The following is a 24945-nucleotide window of genomic DNA, read 5'->3' as shown; positions in this document are numbered from 1 at the left end:
ATGGTTTTAATAACACATGGGTTATATTACAATTCACATAATAGCTGGTTTATACGTGAGGTTTTATATAATGGATCTGAGAAACAGTCCATTGAACAAAGGAAGTTACTTTTCTTAAATGTTAGTTAGCTTTCATCTTATACAAAATGTCATTCAGGAATTAGTGACTGAGTTAGTTACTTTTGACGTGACCAAATACCCTATAAAAACTTACGAAGGATGGTTTGTTTTTTTTTTTTTTTTGGCCTCATAGTTTGAGGTTATACAGTCCTTTATGGAAAAGAGGGCATGTTGTCAGTGCCAGAAGAGAGTTGCGAACACCATGATCAAAATCCGAAAGAATTGTCTATTGCCCTGGCATAGTTGGGATGTGAGTCTAAATGTCATTCTTCAAGGCTGGTCTTCAGTGGTCTGCTTTGTTCAGGATAACTTTATAGTTTCCCAATGTTTCGACAACTTCTTTAGCACCACCAACAGTGAAGGATCAAGTTTCTAAACACATGAGCCTACAAGATAATATTTCAAATTCAAAAAAAAAAAAGAAATAGAAGACAGAAGTCCAATGCAGTATCCATTGCATTTAAGTTTTTCTCAGTAGCCATAACATTATTATGTGGGGTAACAGACAATTGGCTTGCAACTTCTCAAAGCTCAAACTGATGCTTTGCTTGTGAATGCTGCCCTGTGACTCTTGTGTTAGGTTTCAGCAGGTGTCCTGACAATAACTCCCACGTTTTTCTCAGCTCAATTAGTTGGTGTAGGTCCTCATTAGCGTACATGCTGGGCATTGTTTCCAGAGTCTGAAAGAAAAGCTTTGGAGATTCTGATTTTAATTATAAAGTGTTAGCGTTAGAAAGACATTTGATAGAAAGATAAGGCCAAGCCCAGAATGGAAGGAAATATTTGAAGAGGAGCCTTGGGAGTTCTACTATTATTTCATTTTAGTCTGACAATTTTTGCAACCTCCACACTTGAAGCAATTATTTTCTCAATATATGTTGTATTCATGTGTGGCCACCCATTCCACAAATACTTCCATTCAGGGAAAGAACTTTGTAGGCATACAGACCCATAATAAGTGCAACACATTTTTTTGAAAATCTGAGGAAAGTGTGTGGTAAATACTTGGGCACTAGTATATTTTATATTTTCCTATTTATGATTACATTTTAAAATTCTAAATTAAAGAAGTCTCAAACAATTCATACTACCTTTTCACTTTCATTTAAAGGCTGAGGTAAGTCAGTGGTTTGAATTTTATGGTACAGATGATTTTTGGTTTTCCTTTTGCCTTTTTTCCAGTAAAAAAATATTGTGTAGATCTTTCCACTGCCATCAAATTAATATGTAGCTTGCCTTGGATTACATTATACTTTTTTATTTACACGCTTATAGTAATTTTTTTGTGTGTATGCAAATTTCAGAGACAGACAAGCCTTAGAATTCCTGTATGGAATTGAAAAGCTCCTGGTAACAAATACCTTATGGGAATAAATATTTTTTGTCCTTTTTCTGGGTCATAACTAGCTCAAATTAAATTAATATTTGGTATTTCTATGTGTGACAAAGGATTATTGTCATATTTTTAGTCTTCTTTGTGGGAAACTGAAATACACACACACACACACACACACAAACACACAAAACCATTACAATAAGATAGAAAATAAAGAATGAAATAACCCAAGGCAAATTACATATTAATTTGATGGCAGTGGAGAGGTCTATTCAATATATTCAGTTATAGGACAAAGTTTTGGCTTGTATATATTTAATTTTCTTTTTTATTCATTTTAAATTGTGTGTGTGTGAAAGAGAGAGAGAGAGAATAGATGTGTGTGTGTGTGTGTGTGTGTGTGTGTGTGTGTGTGTGTGTGTATTACAATAGCCTTGCATGTGGGTGGGTGGGCCAGAGGAAAATCCTGGGTATCATCTCTGTTACTATTTGATTTATTATTTGAAAAAAGAAAAAGAAAAAAGGACCTCGTATTAACCTGAAGCTCATTGGAATCCAGCAAACCCCATCATTCCTCCTTTCTCCATGCCATACCCCAAATTACCCAAGTTCCATGTGTATGTGGCATCTTGCCCAGCCATTTCCGTGACTGCTGGTTACTCTGATTCTCATCATTGTCCACAGAAAACTCAGGATCATGATGCCTATCTCCACCCAATGTTTAGTATTTATATTAAAATAATTTTTGCCTCCACTGAATTTCAGTGGTTTTAAATTTAGCTTAATCTTTGCCCATATAACTTTGTAGGATTTAGGTCAATGCTTATGCTTGGTTGATGATTTCTACTGAGTTTTGTAATTGGCTTCTTACAAGCTCCATTTCCTATATTATTTCAGTTTAGATTTTAAAAAAATGGAATCACATTTTCTTTTCATGTGTTGTATTTCCTTCATTGTTTTGTTTTTCTCTTTGCATTTGTCTTTTATCAGTTGTTTTTCCATAGTAATAATTATTTTGAATTTATAAATTTGTCCATGTTTTCATCGGGGCAAAAATTTTGGGATTTGTACTTTGGAGCTGGCATGTTATTTTGAATTTTTCTTATGGGTTTTAAATTTTCAAATGGAGTTCGTTTGTTGATTGAGTTTTTCTTTAATTGTATTCAAATCATATTTCTTCTTTAAGCATGGGTGTTCACAATATTCAAGATAAGGCTTAGGGTAGAAATTCAACTGTCCATGTTTGTGTGGCATTTGGTGACACACTCGTTATCAAAGTGTTCTGCTTCCCTTATATCTTGAACTATTTGTTCAAGAAGCCTGAAACAAAATTCCTCTGTTGATGTGGACTAGCCCAGGGTCTCAAGATGTAATAGGCCAGCTAGAGGGTCCTAGTCCGATCAGTGACAAGTGTTGAAGACTGGATATTGTGTGATGTCTTCTATAAGATCCCTGGTGGTGATCAAGCTGAAATCTGGTGAGTCCCAGAGGGAAGAAGACAAGTCATGAGAAGGCAATTGTCACTGGAAACCAGTAGGAGGACTTTGGTGGTAGTGACAGTTTACCAAGAATGTAGTTCTATGGCAAGTGTTCAGGTCAAGCTCTGCTGGAAGACAATGAAATACATTGCTATTTAGTTTCCTTTTGTAACTGTGTTTACTCTACTGGTTATATTGGATAATTTCATGGAAGTAGAAAAAAAACAAGGAAGATAAACACAAATTGAGTGTCATATGTCTTCACAGAAGCAAACCTAATAACATCCTACTACCTTAAAATAAAAATATCTATGTTCATTCAAAGCTCTATAATCGCCCTGGTTATAGTGACACAGGCTTTTAAATCCCAACACTCTGCATGCTGAAAAAGGCAGTTGTCTATGAGTTCAGGACCAATGTGGTCTCCACTGAGTTACAGACCAGCAAAAAATTCTACTCTCAGGAAGGACCTAAAGTGTTATAGTGTGATCGAGCTCCTTCCATAAACAAATATGCACTTTTGTACACACTTAATAATCTGCTGTAAATATCTTTATGCCAGATATGCAAAAGTATTGTATTAGTTATAATTTACTGTTTTAAAAGACTGTATTAATACAAAACATTATTAGATGAAATATATACATAGGAGATAAAATATATTACACTAGACAGGATATATATATATATATATATATATATATATATATATATATAAAGACTTGTAAATTGTATAAACTTTGACTTATAGAATACTTACAGTCATCAGGGTGTTAATTTTGATCTTAACGTAAGCAAAATTTTGAGTTATTTGAATGTTTTTACTTTGGTGCAAAATATAGAATAATTGGCATGTGTATCATTTTAAGTTTATTGGAAACATTAGTTGACTTGAGAAAATAGATTTTGTATTCCCTAATGTAAGTTATATTTTTAGTTAAAATGTAGCAAATATACTAAATTCTTAAGCAAGCCTGGGTATCAGCCACTATCATTTCCTCTCCTGCATAGGCACAAATACATGGAGATGTTTCAGATTTAGTTACCGTGCAAAAGCCAAGACCTACTTTTCTTTTAGAAGCTCTTGGCATGAGGAACACACAAGAGCAATTATATAAAACTTCATCATCCCATAAGACTTATTAGAGATTAATTTTAGACTTTCTTAGCTTAGTCTAAATTAGAAATTGGGATTAAAAAAGAGCAAAATTTTATTGACCAATTATTGATCATTTCTTGGCCATTGGCAGGAGGATAATGATTCATTGTTTCTCAGAACAAAGCTAATAATGATTATCCAAACTTTCCTGAGCCTGTTTTACAGGTGGATCTTGTTCATGGCTTGCTCCTGTAGATAATGGGAGATAATGAATTAGTTATCTTTGCTAATTACTTCCCATTATGATTACTTTATATATACCTATTGTCTGGCCATTGTCTTTTGTGTATTCAGTCTCTCAAATTTAACCTTAGAAAAAGTACATTCATTACTCTGTAGAAGGCTATGTAGTAACAATGTAGTACACCTTACGGTGTGATATGTGTTTATATAAATAGTTCTAAAGGAGAAAAATAAATTATGATTGCTGGTACAGCAGAAGCAAAGCTAAGGGCAGAACTAACCGATAGGTATAAACATAAGTATTTATCAGGGAGTTCGAAAACATGTTGATTTAGCAAGACTGCAGTAGAAGTACTATAAGCTCCATAAATATAGATATTGAAGAGTTTTTACTCAAAAGTCCAACTGGAGCAGGCCTAAGAGCCTATCAGAAAACTGTAGTTTGATGGGATTGCTGCATTCATGATTCACCAGGGACAATAACACTGAGGGGCTCTCTCTCACACTGACCTGAAGAGCACCTAATTTGTTCTTTTAATATTGTTTTGTCATAATATACTGAAATCATGATAAATTATTCTCGACAGTGAAGTTATTAAATTATATCTTTATTAAATTACTAAAATATTCTCTCAAAGGTAATTTCTGAAGCACTGCAGATTTCCTGAAAATGGAAATACTTGATGGACAATTTTATGTATTTTTTTTAACTCTAAATATATTTTCTTGAACCATAAAATATCCTTTCATAAAGTTTCATTATTTTTCTTACATAAACTGATAAGTTCTCCAGAATAAAACATCAGCCAGAACCTAATACACTGAATAAATTAATTTTTTGAAAGTGAAAAAATCAGATTTATATTTTAAATCTCTCAGCATATCAACCTGGAGTGTAGAACACAACCTTTATGTGGGTTGTATTCTATGAGTATACAGTTGGCAGAGCATAGTCATTCACACAAGAAAGTAACTAAGAATTAGGGATATATATGCTAATAATTTCTGCACCAATCAATGTTCAATAGAAAAAATAAACTTGTTATCAGTGAGAGTGATGGAATACAGAGCTTGAGACACAAATATAGAAAATGTAGAGTATAAAAATCCAAATAGACTGTGAGCATACTAGTGAAGATAGTCTCTCCGTGGACACTTCTGGTTCTAGATAATGTATTATAATATGACCTCAAGAGATGAGCCCCAGATGGTAGAAATTTGAAAAAATCATTAATAAGTAGATAGAACCATTAAAAACTAATATTTCTATAAAAGTCTTTTATAAGGAAAGGGGGAGAAGGGATTAGAGAGAGAGATCGACTCACACAGTATGGGTGTGGACATTTTCTTGAATTATAATGTTTCTTTCTTCAGTTGGTCAGGAATGAAATGGACACCAGTAATAGGAGTTACGTTTTTGGGAAGAAAGTCTGACATATCTGAAAGCCCCTGAAAATGTTATTTATAGAATCAATAAGACTGAGAAGCATATGATTAGTCTACCTATTTTTACTACAGTCACTTACTCTTTAGGAAGAAGGAAATCATACACATTGTTCAAATCTGCAGGGAAAATCAATGTTTCCAATGCTTTGTTCTGCAGTGTCATCTACCTGATTTTAAAATGAATTTTTATTATTTTAAATCATGGATATGTGTGTATGTGATTGCAGATAGTCTGAAAGGTCACAGTTATTAGATTCCTCAGGAGTCAGAGGTAAAAAAGCTTGCGAATTGCCTGAAATGGATACTGAAAATTGAACCCAGGGCCATGGGAAAAATAAGAAGTACCAAGCCATATTTACAGTCAATACTTCCTCTTGTTATTCAATTCCAGAGATTTGTTTGTGAAAATCTATTTATAAAATTGTCTTTTGTCTATAGAGTTAGATAATAAATGTGCCTTTATTCATAGATATGCATCTGAATTGGGATTGTGTTCTATCAAGAGATTCTATAAGAGAAAATCGTAAGAAAAGAGCAGAGGCAGGAAATTATGACTTGGCAGATAAATTGAATATATAGATTTTTCAGAATAGATAGATGTGTTTGAGTTGTATAACTTTATATCTCTCAATATCATATGTTTATAAATATAATTTAATATAACCATTTCCATATTGTATTTATTATTAAATTAAGTAGCTTATAGGAATGGCTTTTCGACATCCTTTTAAAGAAATACATATCATGCCATTGATATATTTTTCATTTAAAGAAGATGCTATAAAACTTCCACATTGAATAATTAAATAAGTATGTAAATGAAATTTAAAAATAAACAGTAGCCATAATTTACATACAGGGTAGAATTGAATGTGTGTGTGCATGCACATATGTGTGTTTCACATGCATGTGAACATGGAGCATCGTAAGAAATTTATAAAACAATGTATAGCATTTAATTCTCACTTTTTTCCACCACGCGAGTTAGGAGAATAGATGTCAAGTCATTAAACTTGGCAGTGAGAAAGATGTCCATCTGAGCCATCTGTCAGATCCTAAAATAGTGATTTTTCTGTTGTTACTCAGCAGAGATGCTGTGTAAGGGTTATCTCAGACATAATTTTTGAAAATATTATATCTTTTTGGTGAATAAAGTGTGAGAAAATCCCACAAAAACTAAAGTCCACTGTTATTCATCTGTTAGTGAAAGTCTAGTCCCCCTGTGTAGTACAAAATTCATAGAGTGCTGATGAGTCTTGTTTTATCCCAAAATTCTAAGGAAGTCTTTTGAGAAGTACGCCTCAAGAGCTTCCTTCAGTAAAGCCTTTCAGCCTGCAGAAATCTTTAGCTTATTTTTATCCAAATGTTTTGCTTAGCCTTTATTCTCATGGGACTTTAACACAATTGTGAACTCTGACAAGTCACGTGTAGTAATTGGCAACCTCAGAGAGTATTTGCTTGGTATTTAAAAAGTCTTGTTAAATATTTCAAATTGGTCTTTAGGGACTTTCAAAGAAGGCCACTCATATGCTTCTTGTTGATATGCAACTTGACAAAATGTGCGCTATTTAAAAAGCATCAGAAAAAAGAAAAACCAAGTGAAGGGAATGACAAGGTGGATTCTCCGGAGTGGGAAATAGACTTAAGTTACATTGTAGAGATATTTGGAAAGCTTTTTTTCATGCATTTAAATCTTTTCAGATTTGTAGAAAACATCAGCTGAGAGGAACTAATCCCTAGGCTTTGAATAGCAAGTGTGTGTCACAGGAAATACTCGGAATAAAACACCCCTTGGGAAATGGTTTATGTGCCTCAGAATCCAGCATCGCCAGGGTTTCCGTTTACAATAGAAATGCTTCTGCAATCATAAAATGTTTTCATCCACTTATTCAAGGTTTCTCACAAGAAAGGCCAGTTAGGCAGGGGATTTGATGTAGTCTTGATAAGTAGTAATCAAAGCAAAAATAATTCCCAGCAAATGTTACAGTCCACATTAACATTCTGACAGATTAGTGCAATTATAGACCTTATTCTATATATCTTTCTTGGAAAATTTATCTTTTTTTTTTTTTTTTTTTACCAAGGACACTATTTTACCACATACTATGAGGGAAAGAATTGCGCACTCCACTGCGAGAGGATCTTTATTGATAAAGTTATATTGAGGGAAAAAGCTATCACACAATCTTCTCAATCCACTTACTTTGTATGGCATATGTATATAGCAATATGATAACAATAAAACATGAAAAACAAAATAAAAGCTGATATTTTCATATAAACTTTTAAAGGTAAAAACAGTTAATCACTAAAATGACCAATATAACTCAGCCATTGATTTAATTTTAAATGGCAACAAATGGAAAACTAGAAATATATGAGTCTCCAAAATATTAACCTGTATGACATTCAATCAATATATGAGCATGCTGTTTGTTTAGTTCACTCAGCAATGTATCTGGGACCAAATATCATACGGGATTTTTTACTGTTTGCTGTTGGCTTCCAATTTTTAGACAATTGGTAGGATTTAACAGTCAGTGTTGAGGACGGGTACCATTTATTTCATTTCCATGTTTCACACATATGTAAAGAAGGTGATTCACTCAACAGAAGCATTCTGTCTCACAGATGCAGAAAGTACAAAGAGGAGAACTGTGTTTTCATGGCCACATTCTACCTCAGTACACTAAGGGTGTCCAATGTTCTCATGTATTTTCTGCTGCTTCCTCACAGATTCTCCCTGTCATTCTACTGCCCCCTGAGTGTTGTTGGGGGGCTATAAGTCCATCATGCAATAAATCATCATTATAAAGAATACTTACTCTTTTCATCATTGTTAAGTTTGCCCTTCTTAGAGGTTTAAATGAAACTTGCTTTCCAATGTTTCAATATTCAGACCATAGGATCCTAATATACATTTCAAAAGGATGCATGATTTATATTGTAAACTTAGACCTCTTCAAGTCAATGCAAGTATGAGTAGCCAATTATTCTTCCCTTCTTTATTGAGTAACAAGCTATATTATAGTGTGATATAGTTTAATGATTATTCCACTAAAAGACACTTCATCTCTTTCTGAGACTATGAGAAAAAAATTGTTTGACAAATATTTATAAAATATTTTTATATTAATAAAATTTTCTATTTGGCATAAATGCCTTATCACAATTTTTTGGGTCATACTACAATTGTGAATTTTGTTTTAAAAATGGCAGCTTCATTCTTCTATGATTTACATCAGTATTTGTATCACCTCTTTCAATGATCCGCTGTCAGGATTTAGTTCCCAGTGTGTTACACTAATCTACAGCTTAAATGTAGATGTGACATAGTCCTCACTATTTATATTTATTTCAGGTGCTTATTGTATAAACTAAAATATGTGTCTTAGAATTTCATTATGTTATTAGACACATATGTGCATTTTTTTTGTTGCAAAAGCGAACTTACTTATTCTGGTATTCTAGAATCTCTCAAAGACATAGAATAAGGTTTGGTTAAGGCTGTGTCTGAGTTTCAAAGTAGAAATAAAAATTCTAAAGTGGGTTGATATTAGAAAGTAAATGCTTGCAAAATTTACAACAAAATTCACAACAGAGCGTTATTGCACTGTAAACTCAACAACAAGAATCAATACAAAATTTCATAAAAGTTCTTTTGGTTGTGTAATATTTTTGTTTGACATACAATTTTAAGTATTAGATAATATTTTTAGTGATATAGTATTCATCACAGTATAATTTGTAAAGTAACTTTGGTTAACAGAGGAGGGTTAACAACCCTCAAATAGTTGGCTGTTATAGTGGGGACTAATTTTAACTGAAGAATAATTCCTATGTAAAGTAGATGTGTGTATCAAAATAAGTAATTCACAAAGTATAAGGAAAAAATCAGAATGATACATCTCCAATTTTAGCACTCCAAATATGCATGTTAATGTTTGTTAATTATTTTAAAGTTTCTACTATTCAAAACTTATTGTAATATTTGTTTTAAAAAGACAATTATGTCCATTTTGTAAAGAAGCCTCTGAATAAATGATGTTTGAATTAAGCATAGTAGTTTGAGACTCAGTATTCCAGACAAGGTATATAAAACAAATAGATAAATATATGATGTAATATAGATTGAGTGGTTGAATGTCACTGGTAATATCATTTGTCCATCTTCTCACTTTAATTATGCATTATCTCATCTTTGGTACTAAGGATGTTCTTAATACATGAACTGTATAACCTCATTGTATTCTTGACTTATCAAGACATGCAATATCACTTAATTTATGGGCAATAATAAAAGCCCATTCTTGTTAACCTATCAGTAAGAACATTTCAATGTTGTCATATAAGAAATTACAATACAACACTAGCATGGGTTGTATTTGAGCTTATATGTTACTAATAGTATGGAGATAAAGTAAACAATATATACAGTACACAAACTTAAGAAGTAATTTATGGGAGGCTGGATAGCTCCCTCAATTGTCAAGACCATTGGCTGCTTTTACAAAAGACTTGTGGTCAGTTCCCAATGCCCATATTGAGTAATTCAAATCTGCCTGTGACTCTAGGGCTGGCATATCCCATGGGCATTTTCTGGATTTCTGGGCACCTCTGCTTATATATGAATATACCCATGTACACACAAATACAAATAAATGCAGAAATAAATCTTAAGAGAATAAAATTTAGTAGGTCATAGTCACCTTGGTAATGCATTGAAACTGAAACAAACACTTTTACTGTGTTCAAATGAGTCATGCGCTAAATGACACCATACTAAAATTTGTTTTCTGAATGCACAGGTACCTCTGTTCTACAGGTGACAGCTACAGATGCGGATGACCCCACCTATGGAAACAGTGCTCGTGTTGTTTACAGCATCCTGCAAGGACAACCTTATTTCTCTGTGGATCCTAAAACAGGTTAGCAAATTTACATATGTTATTATGCAAGTACTTCCATCAATAATACAAATGATGCTGTTTTCTTTTTACTGTTTCTCATGGCCTATAAGAAACACTCTTCTCTATTTAACTCATTTCTAAATTAAAATATAATTACATCATTTCCCCCATACCTTACCTCCTTCCATATACTCCCAGGTACCATCCAGCAACCCTCCCATGATTGTTGCCTCAATCTCAAACTGATAACCTCTCGTTTTACTATTATTGCTACAGATATATGTACATATGTACATGTATATGAATGTATATATGTATGCACAAATATATTAATACATTTTGCTGAATTGATTGCATGTTCTTGTGCTTTCTCTCTCTCTCTCTCTCTCTCTCTCTCTCTCTCTCTCTCTCTCTCTCTCTCTCTCTCTTCTCTCTTTTTCTCTGGTGGGTGTTTCTATATGCTTTCATATCTGAAAATGTTGCATTGGTTAACTAGTTAGGGGGGCTCATTCCCAAGAGAGTCTAACCCTACCCTCTCCCAGCAGTCATTAATTGTCTATGGATTTGATCTAAATGTAGAAACCTATGAAAGTTCCCTGCTCAACCATAGCGTGTTTATTGTTTATGCAGTCACTTCCAGGAGAGACTTTCACAGCACACTTTCTGATATTTTGTCGCCGATAGTCTTTTGCCCTGTATAATGAGATGTTTCCTGAGTCAGGAAAGTGTCAGGAGATAGGATTTTTAGATGTATTCATTGGGGCTGGGTTCTCCAAGATCACGTAATCTATGCATTTGTGTTCACCTATGATTTATGTGATTGTCCCTATTTTCTGTAGAGGGAAGCTTCTTTGTACTGACTAGGGGAGTTTCAGTTTTCTGTGACTGTAAAGATAAATACAAGAATGCAATAAGGAGCTATGTTAGTCTAGCAAATTGTTGTTAGTAGAACGGTTTTTTTTTGTTTTTTGTTTTTGTTTTTGTTTTTGTTTTTGTTTTTGTTTTTTTTTTTTTGGTTTTTCGAGACAGGGTTTCTCTGTGGTTTTGGAGCCTGTCCTGGAACTAGCTCTTGTAGACCAGGCTGGCCTCGAACTCACAGAGATCCGCCTGCCTCTGCCTCCCAAGTGCTGGGACTAAAGGCGTGTCACCACCGCCTGGCTATTAGTAGAACTTTTCTAAAGTCCTTGACCTTATTAGCCCTGGGATATAGTTTTATTTCTAGCACTAGGTACAGTTTCCTTCGTGTTGGAAGGAAAGAAGTCCCAAATACTGCTACTACTCATCACCAACAAGAAAGTGTCACTTAGATATCTAGCCGTGCTGGTTGTAGATGTGGTTCATGACTGTAACAGCTGGGAAGGCAGCCTTTGACAGTATGCATGGTGTTTTTTAGCACCTTGGAAGGTACACTGCAGAAAGGAGATATTCATGTCTGATGTAGTTGGGATCAAGAGAGTCCTGCATCTTTTATATGCAGTGTGTTCAGGAATTGGGGTTCACCTTCAACCTATGGTACCAAGCAAGCACTGCATCAATAGTCTATATTGTTTAGAGAGTCTATTGGACTGCCCTGACCAATCATGCAAAGGAAGGTTTCTCTTGGCTGGTGCTAGGTATTTTATTTGTGTAAGGAGTTCTACATTAGTCCTATGGGTTCAAATCTGTTCTAGTTTCAAATCATCTTATACTATGAAGTACACAACAGTAAGAAGTTTGAGTCTTAAGCACACTTTCAGAACCTAATAGGACTAGATTACTGTTAATGGTGTTTTATTATCTTGTTTTAAAGAGGATTTGACTAAGTAATCTTCCTTACTTTGATAAGAGGTTCCAGCATTCAAGTTCACTGCCAGAAACAGACCTGTATTTTTGTTTCCCTAGATGATACAATGTAGAACCAATACACAAAGAAGGAGTTATAAGTGGAGGATAAACTCATAGAAAAGCATTCATGTATCCACACATTTTATACATATTAATTGTAATATAGACTGAAATACTTCATTGATGATGTAAAATAAATATTGTAAAACAAGTGTCAGTAATGTGTTATACATTATTATGTAGCACTCCAGTCAATTTAGTTTTGAGATATTTATAGAGGAAAAAATTCTTATGAACCTGATCATAATCAAAATGACTATGAACTGTTATCACTGTTAATACTCAACCGAAAATTTATTGACAACTGAATTACCTCACTATTTGATATAAGTGATCTTCTTTTTATTCTTGCCTCTAAATCAAGTTTGCATTAAACAAAATAGTAGATTTCTGCTTTGCACAAGTGTATTATGAAAGAAATAAGCAGAAAAAAATGTAGCATTGCTATTTTTACTATGAACACACATATACCGATGTATAAACATACATGTACCTAAATAAATCTGTAGTCCATTAATACACTGTATATTAGCCAAATGTTTTCATATAAGAAAATTCCATATTTAATTAACAATAAGTTGAAATAAAGGCATCCTGCATAAAATATGTTTTAAACTTTAGTATTATAATTATGCCTCCTATCAGTTTAAAAAATAAGTTTTCTTTATATATCATAGTATCTGAATTGGTGCCTATGTTTTGAATGTAAATGTAAGCAGGTCTGAGAAGGAACTTGTGTGAGCTAAAGAGATTTTTGAGGGTAATTGTCTGCCTCTGTATGCTGTTATTGTTTGTGTTTTATATCTGTTCTTATCAGCATGCTATTGGTAGTATATCATTTAAATGCAAGTAACATTTGGGTATAGTTATAAATCTTACAGGTAGATCAAGTAATGATTAACACAGAATTTTATCTCAGGCATAAAGAGACTCTCCTACAGTTTCTAATGCATTAAACTGTATTAGTTCTTGGACCTCCTTTTTTTTTCTTTTCTTGCAAATGCATAGTGTATTAAATGAAATACATGCTTCCATAGGGATCTGTGTTAATGCCAGTATTTCACTGGCCAAAGCATCATGGGGCTGTGTGTCTATTTCCTATTTATCACACCAGTAAGGAAAGAAAATATTTTTAAAGTTGCATTAAGCCAGTAATGTGCTAAACAGTTATCGAAGAAAGTTCTAAGATGAGTTCTAAGACAAACACTCATTATTTTCTGCAAAGCTTCCACATTTTGCCTACTTGTGCTTAAAAACCTTATTACCATGCAATTAAACATGCTTAAAACTAATGAATCTAGTTACAACTGTGCTTCCAAATGCCCAGAATATAATCTGAACAAACAAAGTTAAAAGAAGAGAATCAGTTGCTATGATATGGGAAGCATGGGAACACTAGCCATTTGCAAAGGTGCATTTTGATAGTATAACTTAATTCCATTCTCTTAATTGAATGATCCAGCCTAACACATTTCCAATTACTTTTATTGAAGACTTATTATTATAATGCATAACTTAACGTTTCTCCCGAAATAACAATGAGATTTCAGGGCTTATCATTAAAAATTTGTACTTGTATTACCTTATTTCCATTATGGTAAAAGTACATTTTGTTATTCACCTTGATTTTATAATAATGAGTTACCAAAGAGACTGTGTTTTCTGTTGTATAAACCATATGTTACAACCAATGATGAGATTATTGGTTCAGCATATTAAATAGATATCATTTAATAACATGTGGGGTTTTAAACTGAAATTCCTTAATTAGTACTGTGAACCAAATAGTTTGTAAATTGTGCAACCTTTGTTATAGTCAATGTGATGTTCCTCAGTATATAATACAACCAAAGAGTACCCACTAAAATATTATTTTAAAATTAACACTTGACAAGTAGAAAAATTTATAGGAATGAATATTAAAAATACACTATTTATGGCATATTATGAATGAAGCATTGGTGTAGAATGAGCAAATAACAATTTTTACTAATATCTAAAACAGAAACACTTAGCTATTTGAGGAAGGTTGTAGACAATGTTGGCCTAGAACTCACAGAGATCCACCTGCCTCTGCATCCCGATGCTGAGATTAAAGGTGTGCCCCATCACTGCCTGGCTGAGGCTCATTATTTTTAACATAACACATAGCTCATTCCAATGCTGTCATTTTACTGTAAACATCATTAGAAGTAAGTGATAATATTGAAGACTTCTGCGCTTCTCTGAGGGTCGAAGGCAGTAGCTGAATAATCCATTGGCTTTTCATAGAATCTAGTTTTCTTACCTACGTCCAAGGAGCAGAGTTCAAGGAGATGCCTTCCCAGTGTCTTTGGAGCAGAAAATACATGTTATATACAAAACAAACAAGCAGTCTTGAATTAGGAACGGAATCTGGTTAATGGTCCTGCATGTGATAGTGACTTGACGGCTCCTTTAAAAGAAGGCACTTCTTATTTCTTCTACTAAGGCACACAAGGAATGTCTGTGCCACAAATGTGTTCAAGTATTCCGATGATCACTTCAGGAAATTTGAAACTCTAGATAAAAGCAGAAGCCAGAGATAAATTATGAAGTAAGAATTCTATACTGACTTACCACATGCGGGGTCAGATCTACTGTGTTAAAATGTGGTATCTCCTATGTCAGACTGCAATAATGTTAGTGATGCATACATAACACAAAGTTAGCTTTTGATACACACTTAATAAAAAGATGAGTCTTTTTTCAATTTTATATTTAGTTTATGAAATTGAATTTTAGTTGTTTGTAATACATGCAATATATATGTATATATATTCATTTCTGTAATAATACAGTGTGTTATAAACAAATATATTAATGCTGTAAATAAACATGTAAGCATCTGAAAATATTGCAAGTATAAATAGCATGTCTAATTTTCAGGTATATAAAAGTAATAGAGTTTAAATGATTGACTTTACTTTTATATACACATGAATTCAGCACTCCTAGTATGGTTTAGCACTTCAATGTTGTTTGCTGTTTGATATTAAAAATCAGACACTGAACACCAAATTTCTTGTTAATCATTCAATTATGTAGGAATTACATCTACTTCACAGTACAGAAATCTCCTCACGTACAATACAGAACTTTCAACTTAATGGTAACATATAGTTCCAAAAGTTTGAATCATATCACTAATCATTTATGTATGGAATATTATTCATGTGCCTTCTTATAACAATAATTGACAGGTAATAGACTCATAATTAGTTCATTTAAAGTTTATTATGACATCTATATAGAACTTGTTAAATTTATATTTTACAAAAATAATATTCTTTGTTGAAAATTACTTTGTAGATACTTTATGCTTTGATACAAATATGCAACTTAATATTTACTAAATTGGTCAGATTCCAGAAAATTTGCATTCCAATTTCAGGGTATCTAAATTTGTAATGAGGGTGCCTATCTAGTTATCTTGACAAATTTGCAAAATTATCTTAGCTGTGTATCAGGAAAAATGCAAGTGTCCAGCAATGTTCTGTGTCCTCTTTACTCTATCCTGTAAAATAAATAAGATTTTATGACCATTGAGTGTTGGATAGTCATACAGGCCTTTGGAGTAGTGTTATCTAAAATGAACAAAAAAAGTAATTTCATTGTATGAAAGAAGTATTTAGAATAGATTAATACATCTTTTTCCCCTAAGTAAGGAAGGTGCCAGTTCAATGATTTCATTCTTCTGGAGGTAGATATCCACATTTCATAGTATTATTTATTAAAAAGTTTACCCACTTTTCTTTTTGACCTTTTTTTGCTTTATTTTATTTTTTAAAAGAAAAACAATCATCTTTCATTATACATACCAAACCAAGTTTCCCCTTCCTTCCCTCCTCCCATTCTCTCCACTTACCCCCCCCCACACACACATCCAAACCCTCACCCACTCCCCCTCTCCTCACTCAGAAAGGGGAAGGCACATTGCTTTGGGGAAGGTTCTATGGCGATATTTAAGATATTCATCAGTCTGACTACTGCGCAAGGCCACTTTGAGCACTCTCTCCTCTATTACTTAGGGTCTTAGATGGGCCATTTTTGAGGATTCCTGGGAATTTCTCTAGAGCCAGGTTCTTTGCTTGCTCCATAATTGCTCCCTCAATCAAGATATCGATTTCCTTGCTCCCACTTTCCTAATACATGTTTTTGATGATTTAGTCAAACGTTAAGTTTGCATAGCTGTGTGGATTTACCTGTGGCTCTTTAGAACTCACAATGGTTTACAGGTATGTTTTTGTGTTTCACTCTTTATCACTGTGGTAAGTATATTTTATAATTAAATGATGTATTGGTTTGTTCTGTATTATTCTTGTTTTCTTAAAATTCTAGATTTTTTTTTTTGCAGTTCTGTAAAGATTGTCCTTGGAAGTTTGAGAGAGATTGCTTTGAATCTCTGCAGCTTTCAATGCAGCCCTTGCTGTGATATAAATCCTGACAATTCAAAAAGCATAGGAGGGAATTTCACCATCTGGTGGCTTCTTCGATTTACTTTTTATCACCATAAAGTTTCCCTTACAGAGGTCTTCCAACCCTTTGTTTAGATTTATCCTAACACATGTTGAGGCATCTGTGAATAGCATATTTTTCCTGGTCTTTTTTTTTTATCAGAAATGCAATTTTCAGTGCCTCTAGAAACTACCGATTTCTATACATTGATATTGTACCCTGCTAGTTTACTGAAAGTGCTTATCAAATTCATAGAATTTTAGGTGTAGTATATATGTTCTATATTGAAAATAGAATAACTTTTTTTTTTTTTTTGGTTTTTCGAGACAGGGTTTCTCTGTGGTTTTGGAGCCTGTCCTGGAACTAGCTCTTGTAGACCAGGCTGGTCTCGAACTCACAGAGATCCACCTGCCTCTGCCTCCCAAGTGCTGGGATTAAAGGCCTGCGCCACCACCGCCCAGCTACAATAACTTTTTTAAAACTTATTTATTTATTAAAGATTTCTGCCTCCTCCCTGCCACCGCCTCCCATTTCCCTTCCCCTCCCCCGATCAAGTTCCCCTCCATCATCAGCTCAAAGAGCAATCAGGGTTCCCTGACCCGTGGGAAATCCAAGGACCACCCACCTCCATCCAGGTCTAGTAAGGTGAGCATCCAAACTGCCTAGGCTCCCCCAAAGTCAGTACGTGCAATAGGATCAAAAACCCATTGCCATTATAGAATAACTTTGAGTAGATCAAAAACATCCATTTAAACTGTAAACACGGCAACTGCTAACGGAGTATAGGGAAATCAATTCATGGTATAGACAGGGGTAACAAATTTCTTAATAGAACCACAATAGCACAGACGGTAGAGACAGATGGAATTGTAAGAACTTAAAAGCTTAAGCACAGAAAAATAAATGATCAAAGGAATGAACAGATAGGCTACTAAATGGCAGAAAATCTTTTCCTGCTATATTTCAGCCAAGGATTTTATGTTCAGAATCTTAAATTACTACATATAATAAAAATAACAAATAAAATAAGCAGACAGACTGATAGACACACACATACACACCCACAACTGTACTAGTCAGTGAATTTGCCAATGAAATAAACACATGGTTATAAAAATAATAAAGAGAGGAGTCCAGAAAGATGGCTCAGCAGTTAGGAACACAGCATAAAGTGCTCTTCAAAAAGACCTGAGTTTAGTATCAAATGCCACCTGTAACTTCAGCTTTTAGGTTGTCTGTCACCTCTGGCCTAAAGAACACTTGAATTCATATGCACATATTCACAGAAGGGTACCTACACATTCACATAATTGAAAACAATAAAATGAGTCTTTAAGAAAGAAATAAAATTGGCCTATTGATGGAGGAAGGTCGTTGGTTAAATAAAAAGAAACTGCTTGGTCCTCATTGGTTAGAAGATAGGTGGAAGGAGTAAACAGAACAGAATGCTGGGAGGAAGAGGAAGTGAGCTCAGACTCCACAGCTCTCCTCTCCGGAGCAGACACCTCAGAGAGACGCCATGCCCCAGCTCCGACCCAGGATGGACTTAGGCTAGAATCTTCCCAGTAAGACCGGTGCTCACAGATTATTAGAGATGGGTTGATCGGGATATCAGAATTAGCCAGTAAGGGCTAGAGCTAAAGGGCCAAGCAGTAATTAAAAGAATACAGTGTCCGTGTAATTATTTCGGGTAAAGCTAGCCGTGGGGGCGGCCAGGCGTCGGGGATGCAGCCCCGCCGCTCATATTACTATGGAGATTTTATAATCAGTATCCTTAACTATTAAAGGAATTTATTATAACTTACTTTGAGGTCCCATCCCACCCCAGTCAGAATGGCAACCATCAAGAAAACAAATAACATACACTAGTGTGGATATGAGCAAAGGAGAACCCTATCCACAGCTGGATGGAGTGGGAACTAGGAGAGGCACTCGGGACATTGATGCGAAAGGTTTTGAAACAACAGAAAGCATAGTACTATGTAACCAAGCAGTACAACTCCTCGGCAATGTGATGTGCGATCTTTTACAGGGACCCTGACGCACTTCTACTTGTATCAGGTTTTTTTTTTTCTAGTAGGAAGACAATAGAACCAGTCTGGATATTCAGCAACACATGGGAGGAAAGTAACATATGAAGTGTTCATTCAATGGAATTTTGTTCAGCTACAAACAAAAGTGAATTTGGTTTGAAAATAGTTGGAACTGTAAAAAAAACTTATCCACCAAGTTAATTCTTTGTGTTAAAAAAACAAGTAACTTTTTCAGTCACAGTCCAGCTGGCCTTGGTGAACTCCCAATAGATCAGCTCCACTGTCTCAGTGGGTGGGTGCACCCCTCGTGGTCCCGACTTCTTTGATCATGTTCTCCCTCCTTCTGCTTCTCATTGGGACCTTGGGAGCTCAGTCCAGTGCTCCAGTGTGGAGCTGATGAGACGCTAAGGACAATGGCAAGGGGTTTTGATCCTACGCAATGTGCTGGCTTTGTGGGAGCCTAGCCAGTTTGGATGTTCACCTTCCTAGATATGGACGGAGGGGGGAGGACCTAGGACTTAAAACAGGGCAGGGAACCCTGACTGCTCTTTGGAATAGAGAGGGAGGGGGAAAGGAGTGGGGGAGGGGGAGAAGGGTGGGAGGAGGGGGAGGGAAATTGGAGGCTGGGAGGAGGTGGAAACTTGTTTTTTTTTCTCTCATTTTCTCAATAAAAAATAGATTTAAAAAAAATAAAAAAAAACAAGCAACTTATTCACTCTCAATATTCCAGCTGAATCTATCTTTTAACTCTGCAGTCAGATGGGAGTAAACATGGTTAACGACAAAGAACTAGAAAGGAGATCTTAAGACAAGACAGAACAGGCTTAGAGTGGAAGAAAATAGAACAAAACAGGTGAAAAACTGGGCATGGCAGACAGAGCAGAAAACTGGGGCAAACAAGATGAAAATAAAATATGTATGAACATCCCATATGGAAAGCTAATACTCTATAACTTAATTTAACAAAAATTAAAGAGGATTTGGGACTCAAAATAATTTTTCAGCATATTTTTAATTAATATTACAAAATCCTTTACATAAACCATAAACACAAGAAATACACAATTATAAGAACTAATGTTAGTTTCAACATTCTTGCTTGTTCACCTAAGGTAGTTCATCAGTATCTTCTGCTGTGTTTAATCAATAAAAGCTTATTTCATTTCAACAATTGCTAAAAATATGAAGAATTCTGAAAGGAATGTTTGGAAAATATGTAATGTATTCATAAAAGTCCTGTAGATGCGATTACTAACTTTACACGATCCAGAAAAATATTTATGAGAATTCATAAGATAGTAAGAGTAATCCCTGCTTGACTTAATAATTATCATTACATTTATTAAAATAGTAACAGTTGAAACATAATAAACATAATACATAAGTTGCAAATTCAGTTACTTCTCAGCCCGTAATGCTAAAGGTTATTCTTTTGTCGTAGGTAAATTCAGTGCAGTACCTCAGAATGTGTTTACCAAAAGAACAGTATCTCACTTTTTCATATTCAAAAAAGATTTGAAGGAAAGTTGTTCCCAAAAGACACTACAGGGCAAAGCAAGACAAAAAGAGTTACAGCTTGTTACATATTTAAACATGAAAAAGTAAAGAGCCATCAGCACATATTACTCCTTGTTGTCTATTCCCTGTTAGTGACTCACTTTGCAGATTCCATTGTTGTTCTGATATTACTGTGTGAAGCTCCATTCAACAGATCTTCTGGCTTCCATGTTGTTACAGTAGTGGCATTCAACAAAAACAGGATGGTTTTATCAAAGCTAGAGCATCCTTGTTTAGATGGCACTGTCGAATCCTGTCTTAGAGTTTCTATTGCTGTGATAAAACACCATGACCAAAAATAAGTTGTGAAGGAAAAGATTTATATCTACTTATATTACAGATTGTTTCTAAAGAAAGTCAGTGTAGGAACTTAAGCAGGGCAGGAACATGGAGACAGGAGCTGGTGCTGAGGTCACTGAGAAGAGTTGCTTATTGGATTGCTTCTCTTTTCTCAGTCTGCTTTTTTATTTTATTTTATTTTTATTTTTTAACTAAATAAAATGAGCTATCTTTTTTTCCATTATACATACCAATCCAAGTTCCCACTCCCTCCCCTCCACCTATTTCCTTCATTCACCCTCATATACCAGCCCCTGTCCTCTCCAAAGAGAGGATAAGGCACATTGCTTTGGTGAAGGTCCAAAGCCCTCCCTTCTATATTTAGGCTGAGCAAGGTATCCATCCAAAAAGAGTAAGTTCCCAAATTTCCAATACAAGCAGTAGGGATAAATCCTGGTTCCAATGCCAGTGGCCCCACAGTCTGCCCAACAATACAACTGCCATCCACTTTCAGAGGAACTAGTTTGGACCTATGCTTGTTCTTTCTGAATCTAGCTGGAGTTGGTAAGCTCCCCATAGCTCAGGTAGACTGTTTGAGTGGAAGTCCCCATCATGGTCTTGATCTCTTTGCTCATTTTTTCACTCCTCCCACTCTTCAACTGGACTTTGAGAGCTCAGTCCAGAGTTCTGATTCGGGTCTCTGTCTCTGTTTTCATCAGTTGCCGGATGAAGATTCTATGGTGATATTTAAGATATTCATCAGTCTGACTACTAGGCAAAGGCAGTTCTGACACCCTCTCCTCTTTTGCTTAGGGTCTTAGCTGGGGTCATCCTTGTGCATTCCTGGGAATTTCTCTAGAGTCAGGTTTCTTGCTAGCCCCATAATGGCTCCCTCAATCACTATTTAGACTATAGTTCATGATCCTAGAAAAGCTAAGTAACAAGTTGAACCTTAAGAAAAACGAATATAGATCCACATGGAAAGTCAAAATAGACAAGATCTCCTCACAAAATTGAGCATGGGTGGGGGGAGAGAAGGGAGGATGAAAGGGGAAAAGGAGGGGAGAAGGCAGGGGTGGGGAGGAGAACTTGAGGGAAAGGGATAGTCAAGGTGAGGAAGGACAGAGAGAGAAGAGAGCAAGGAATGAGATATCTTGATTGAGGCAGTCTGATTTTCTATAGCAATCAGAACCAACTGCCCTTCCACCCACACAACCGTAAATTAAGAAAATGGATCATAGAATTGCCAACAGTCTAATATGGTGGGGTGCAGTGATATTCTCAATTGTGATTCTCCTTACCAAAATGACTCTAGCTTGTGTCAAACTGACATAAACTAGCCAGCACAGCTTCCTTTACTTTAATGTCTGTGGTTAAGCACAGATTCAGTCATTGGAAGAGTAGCAGTCACTATACAGTCCTATGAAAATATACACTATTCAAATGTGAGTAAACAAATAGATTTCAATTAATTTACATTGTACCAGTTTCATTTGTTGATATAACCAAATGTGACTAAAGCCAGAGACAATGGTGAAACCCGTGTAATCTGATAACTCACTTTCACTGTGAAATTCACTGTCCTGGGTAAATATAAGGCAGTCATCATAAATCTGGACTCATCTTCACAAGCCTATGCGTATGAGAAGAAAAAGAGTGGTGTTCTCTATTTCTGAGGACTCAATGAACATTTTCAAGACTGTTGCTGTACAAAACAAAGATTCTTATTTTTACATTGTTTGCTTAAATTGCTAAAACTATCTATAGTTCTTCAGAAAAAATGCACTGATTATCTTTAAAATTTTCTTTAAAAATTATGTTTATATCATCGGTATATTATAATATCTTCCTTTTCTTTCATCTCCCATAAGCACCTGTTTTTAATTGGTATTTTTTAACTACATAAGTTTAAAACATAGGATCTAATGATTGCCAAAATATTAGTGCTGAAAAACTTTTAGAAAGCAAATGAACTAAATTGTTGTGAATCGTAGATCACTATGTAAACTGTTACTGATAGAACCGTATGTCTTGTACATTCTTAATTAAACTATAAATTCCTAGGTTACAAAGTCCCCAAGAACTTTTCTTGCTCATTTGCATACTGTACAAGATGATTAATGCATTGATAACATATAAAAGATGGCAGTACCACTTTGAATATAGCATGTTATTCATCTCTTTTAGTGACCACATTGAGTTTCTATTGTAATTACATCATGTCTCAAAATGTTTCTTCAGCTCTTTCACATAGTTAAGCAAAGAACAAATAGTGAAAACATCCTTTTTTTCCATGTTTCTTAAACTTCATCTCCCTTTTCTTTTTTAAGAACAACTCTATTGAGCTGGGTGGTGGTGGCACATGCCTTTAATCTCAGCACTTGTAAGGCAGAAGCAGAAGGATCTCTGTGAGTTTGAAGCCAGCCTGGTCTACAAGAGCGAATTCCAGGACAGGCTCCAAAGCTACAGAGAAACCCAGTATCAACCCCTCCCCCTCCAAAGAACAACTCTATCATTTATTTTTATAAAATAAAACTCCCCTTTAACATTAGAAGAATGTTAAAATGCCTTAGATTCCCACTGCAAGCCGTATGGGGAGAGAAAGATAAAATTCTCTGTGGGTCAGAATATTTGGGGTCTAGAAAGAATTTTTGTCCTGTTGTTAGGCTGTCAACATTAAGCTTAGCTTTAAGGGCTCTTGTCTCACCTCCTGCTGGACAAAAGTCACTTCTGTTTACTATCCCTTTGCACTGATAACAACACAGGCAATAGGGAGCTTGTTTACTTGGTTCACTGAAAGTTGAAACAATGCTGGATATAATGTTGTGTACATGAAACAGAATCTTCTTGGAACAGAAGTTAAATTCCTCAGTGTGATTTTTTTCATACTGTTACAGAGCTGAACTGTTTGCTTCCACTTCACGAAGATTCCTTGTCCCTCACTCTGTGGGCTGCATTCTATTGTCTATATTGTAAATTTATTCCAAGGGCTCCACGGAAACTCTGGTGTGAGTACATAGAGACAAAACAATTTTCTTGGGCGTCAGAATTTTTCATTGATAAATCTAAGAATCATTAGCCTAATATCGAAAAGATAGTAAAGATGATTATTCTCAGAACAGCCATTATTCTCCTTGCACAGAGCTACCCCAGAGAAAATACAAGCAATGGCTTCAAGCAGTGTATTTCTCACTTTGATAACTAAAGATTTCCACTACCCTATTGCACTTAACATTCATGTTACAAAAGTCTTCTGTATCCCCATCACCACCATTTCTTACTTCATAGTATTGCTTATTTGGAAATATCATACAACAGACTTTGATCAAATCCATCCCTCCCACTTCTCCCAGACCCACTGCTACCTCCATTCCCATGAAACCTGAAAATTCCTCTCTTTCATTCTATCTCCTTCTCTCCTCCTTATTTCCCTCCCTCCATATCTGTCTCTTAACACAATAAGCTTTATACGTGTGGCCCAAATTCATTCAAATACTTCTGGCTGTGGGGTCTTTCTTGAACAATGGTCCCCTTCCCAGACCACACACCCTTATAGAAAACTGATTCTCCTTTCTCCAGTAGCAATCAATTCCCAGTAACTCCTGTGCTAGCAATTGGACTTCATGATCCCACCCAGCCCTCAATTTTATGCTGGGATTTTTACAACTTGACCTTGAACATACTGCCACAGTATCTTTGAGTTCATAAGTATAGCTAGAAAACACTTTTTCTCTGTAGTAATCTAATACCACCATGTCTTTTTTGGGGGACTGACAGGGTCTGGGACTGTGTTATTTGGCTCACATACCTGGAGTCAAGTCCACTGAGGGAAGTCAAGGCAGAAACTCAGCATAGTAGGATCCTGAAGGCAGGAGCTAATACACACGTCTTGGTGGAGGGCTGCTTCCTTTCTTGATCCTCATGGCTTTTTCATCCCAGGACCACTAGCCCAGGAGGACCACCTCCCATAACAATCTGGGCCCCCCCTGATTAAATTGCTAATTCAGAAAAAAGCCTACAGGGCTCCCTACAGCCTTATCTTATCTTTCTTTAATTGAAAATAGATTTTTTTCATATAGTATAT

General features: G+C 35.1%; 1 protein-coding gene across 4 annotated transcripts in view; it reads left to right on the top strand.

The window, feature by feature from the left end:
• The window catches only part of Cdh18 (cadherin 18), a 739086-nt gene that overhangs the window by 562891 nt on the left and 151250 nt on the right, over window positions 1-24945 (top strand). For all 4 annotated transcript variants that reach the window (XM_075975833.1, XM_075975835.1, XM_075975834.1 and 1 more), the window contains one exon: window positions 10531-10650. In XM_075975833.1, the coding sequence (XP_075831948.1) occupies window positions 10531-10650 (120 nt within the window). The remainder of the gene's footprint in view (window positions 1-10530; window positions 10651-24945) is intronic.

This window comes from Microtus pennsylvanicus, chromosome 6 (assembly GCF_037038515.1).
Source record: "Microtus pennsylvanicus isolate mMicPen1 chromosome 6, mMicPen1.hap1, whole genome shotgun sequence".
Classification (NCBI taxonomy): Eukaryota; Metazoa; Chordata; class Mammalia; order Rodentia; family Cricetidae; genus Microtus; species Microtus pennsylvanicus.
Note: the sequence above shows the minus strand (reverse complement) of the source record. Positions and strands in the feature narration are given on the sequence as shown.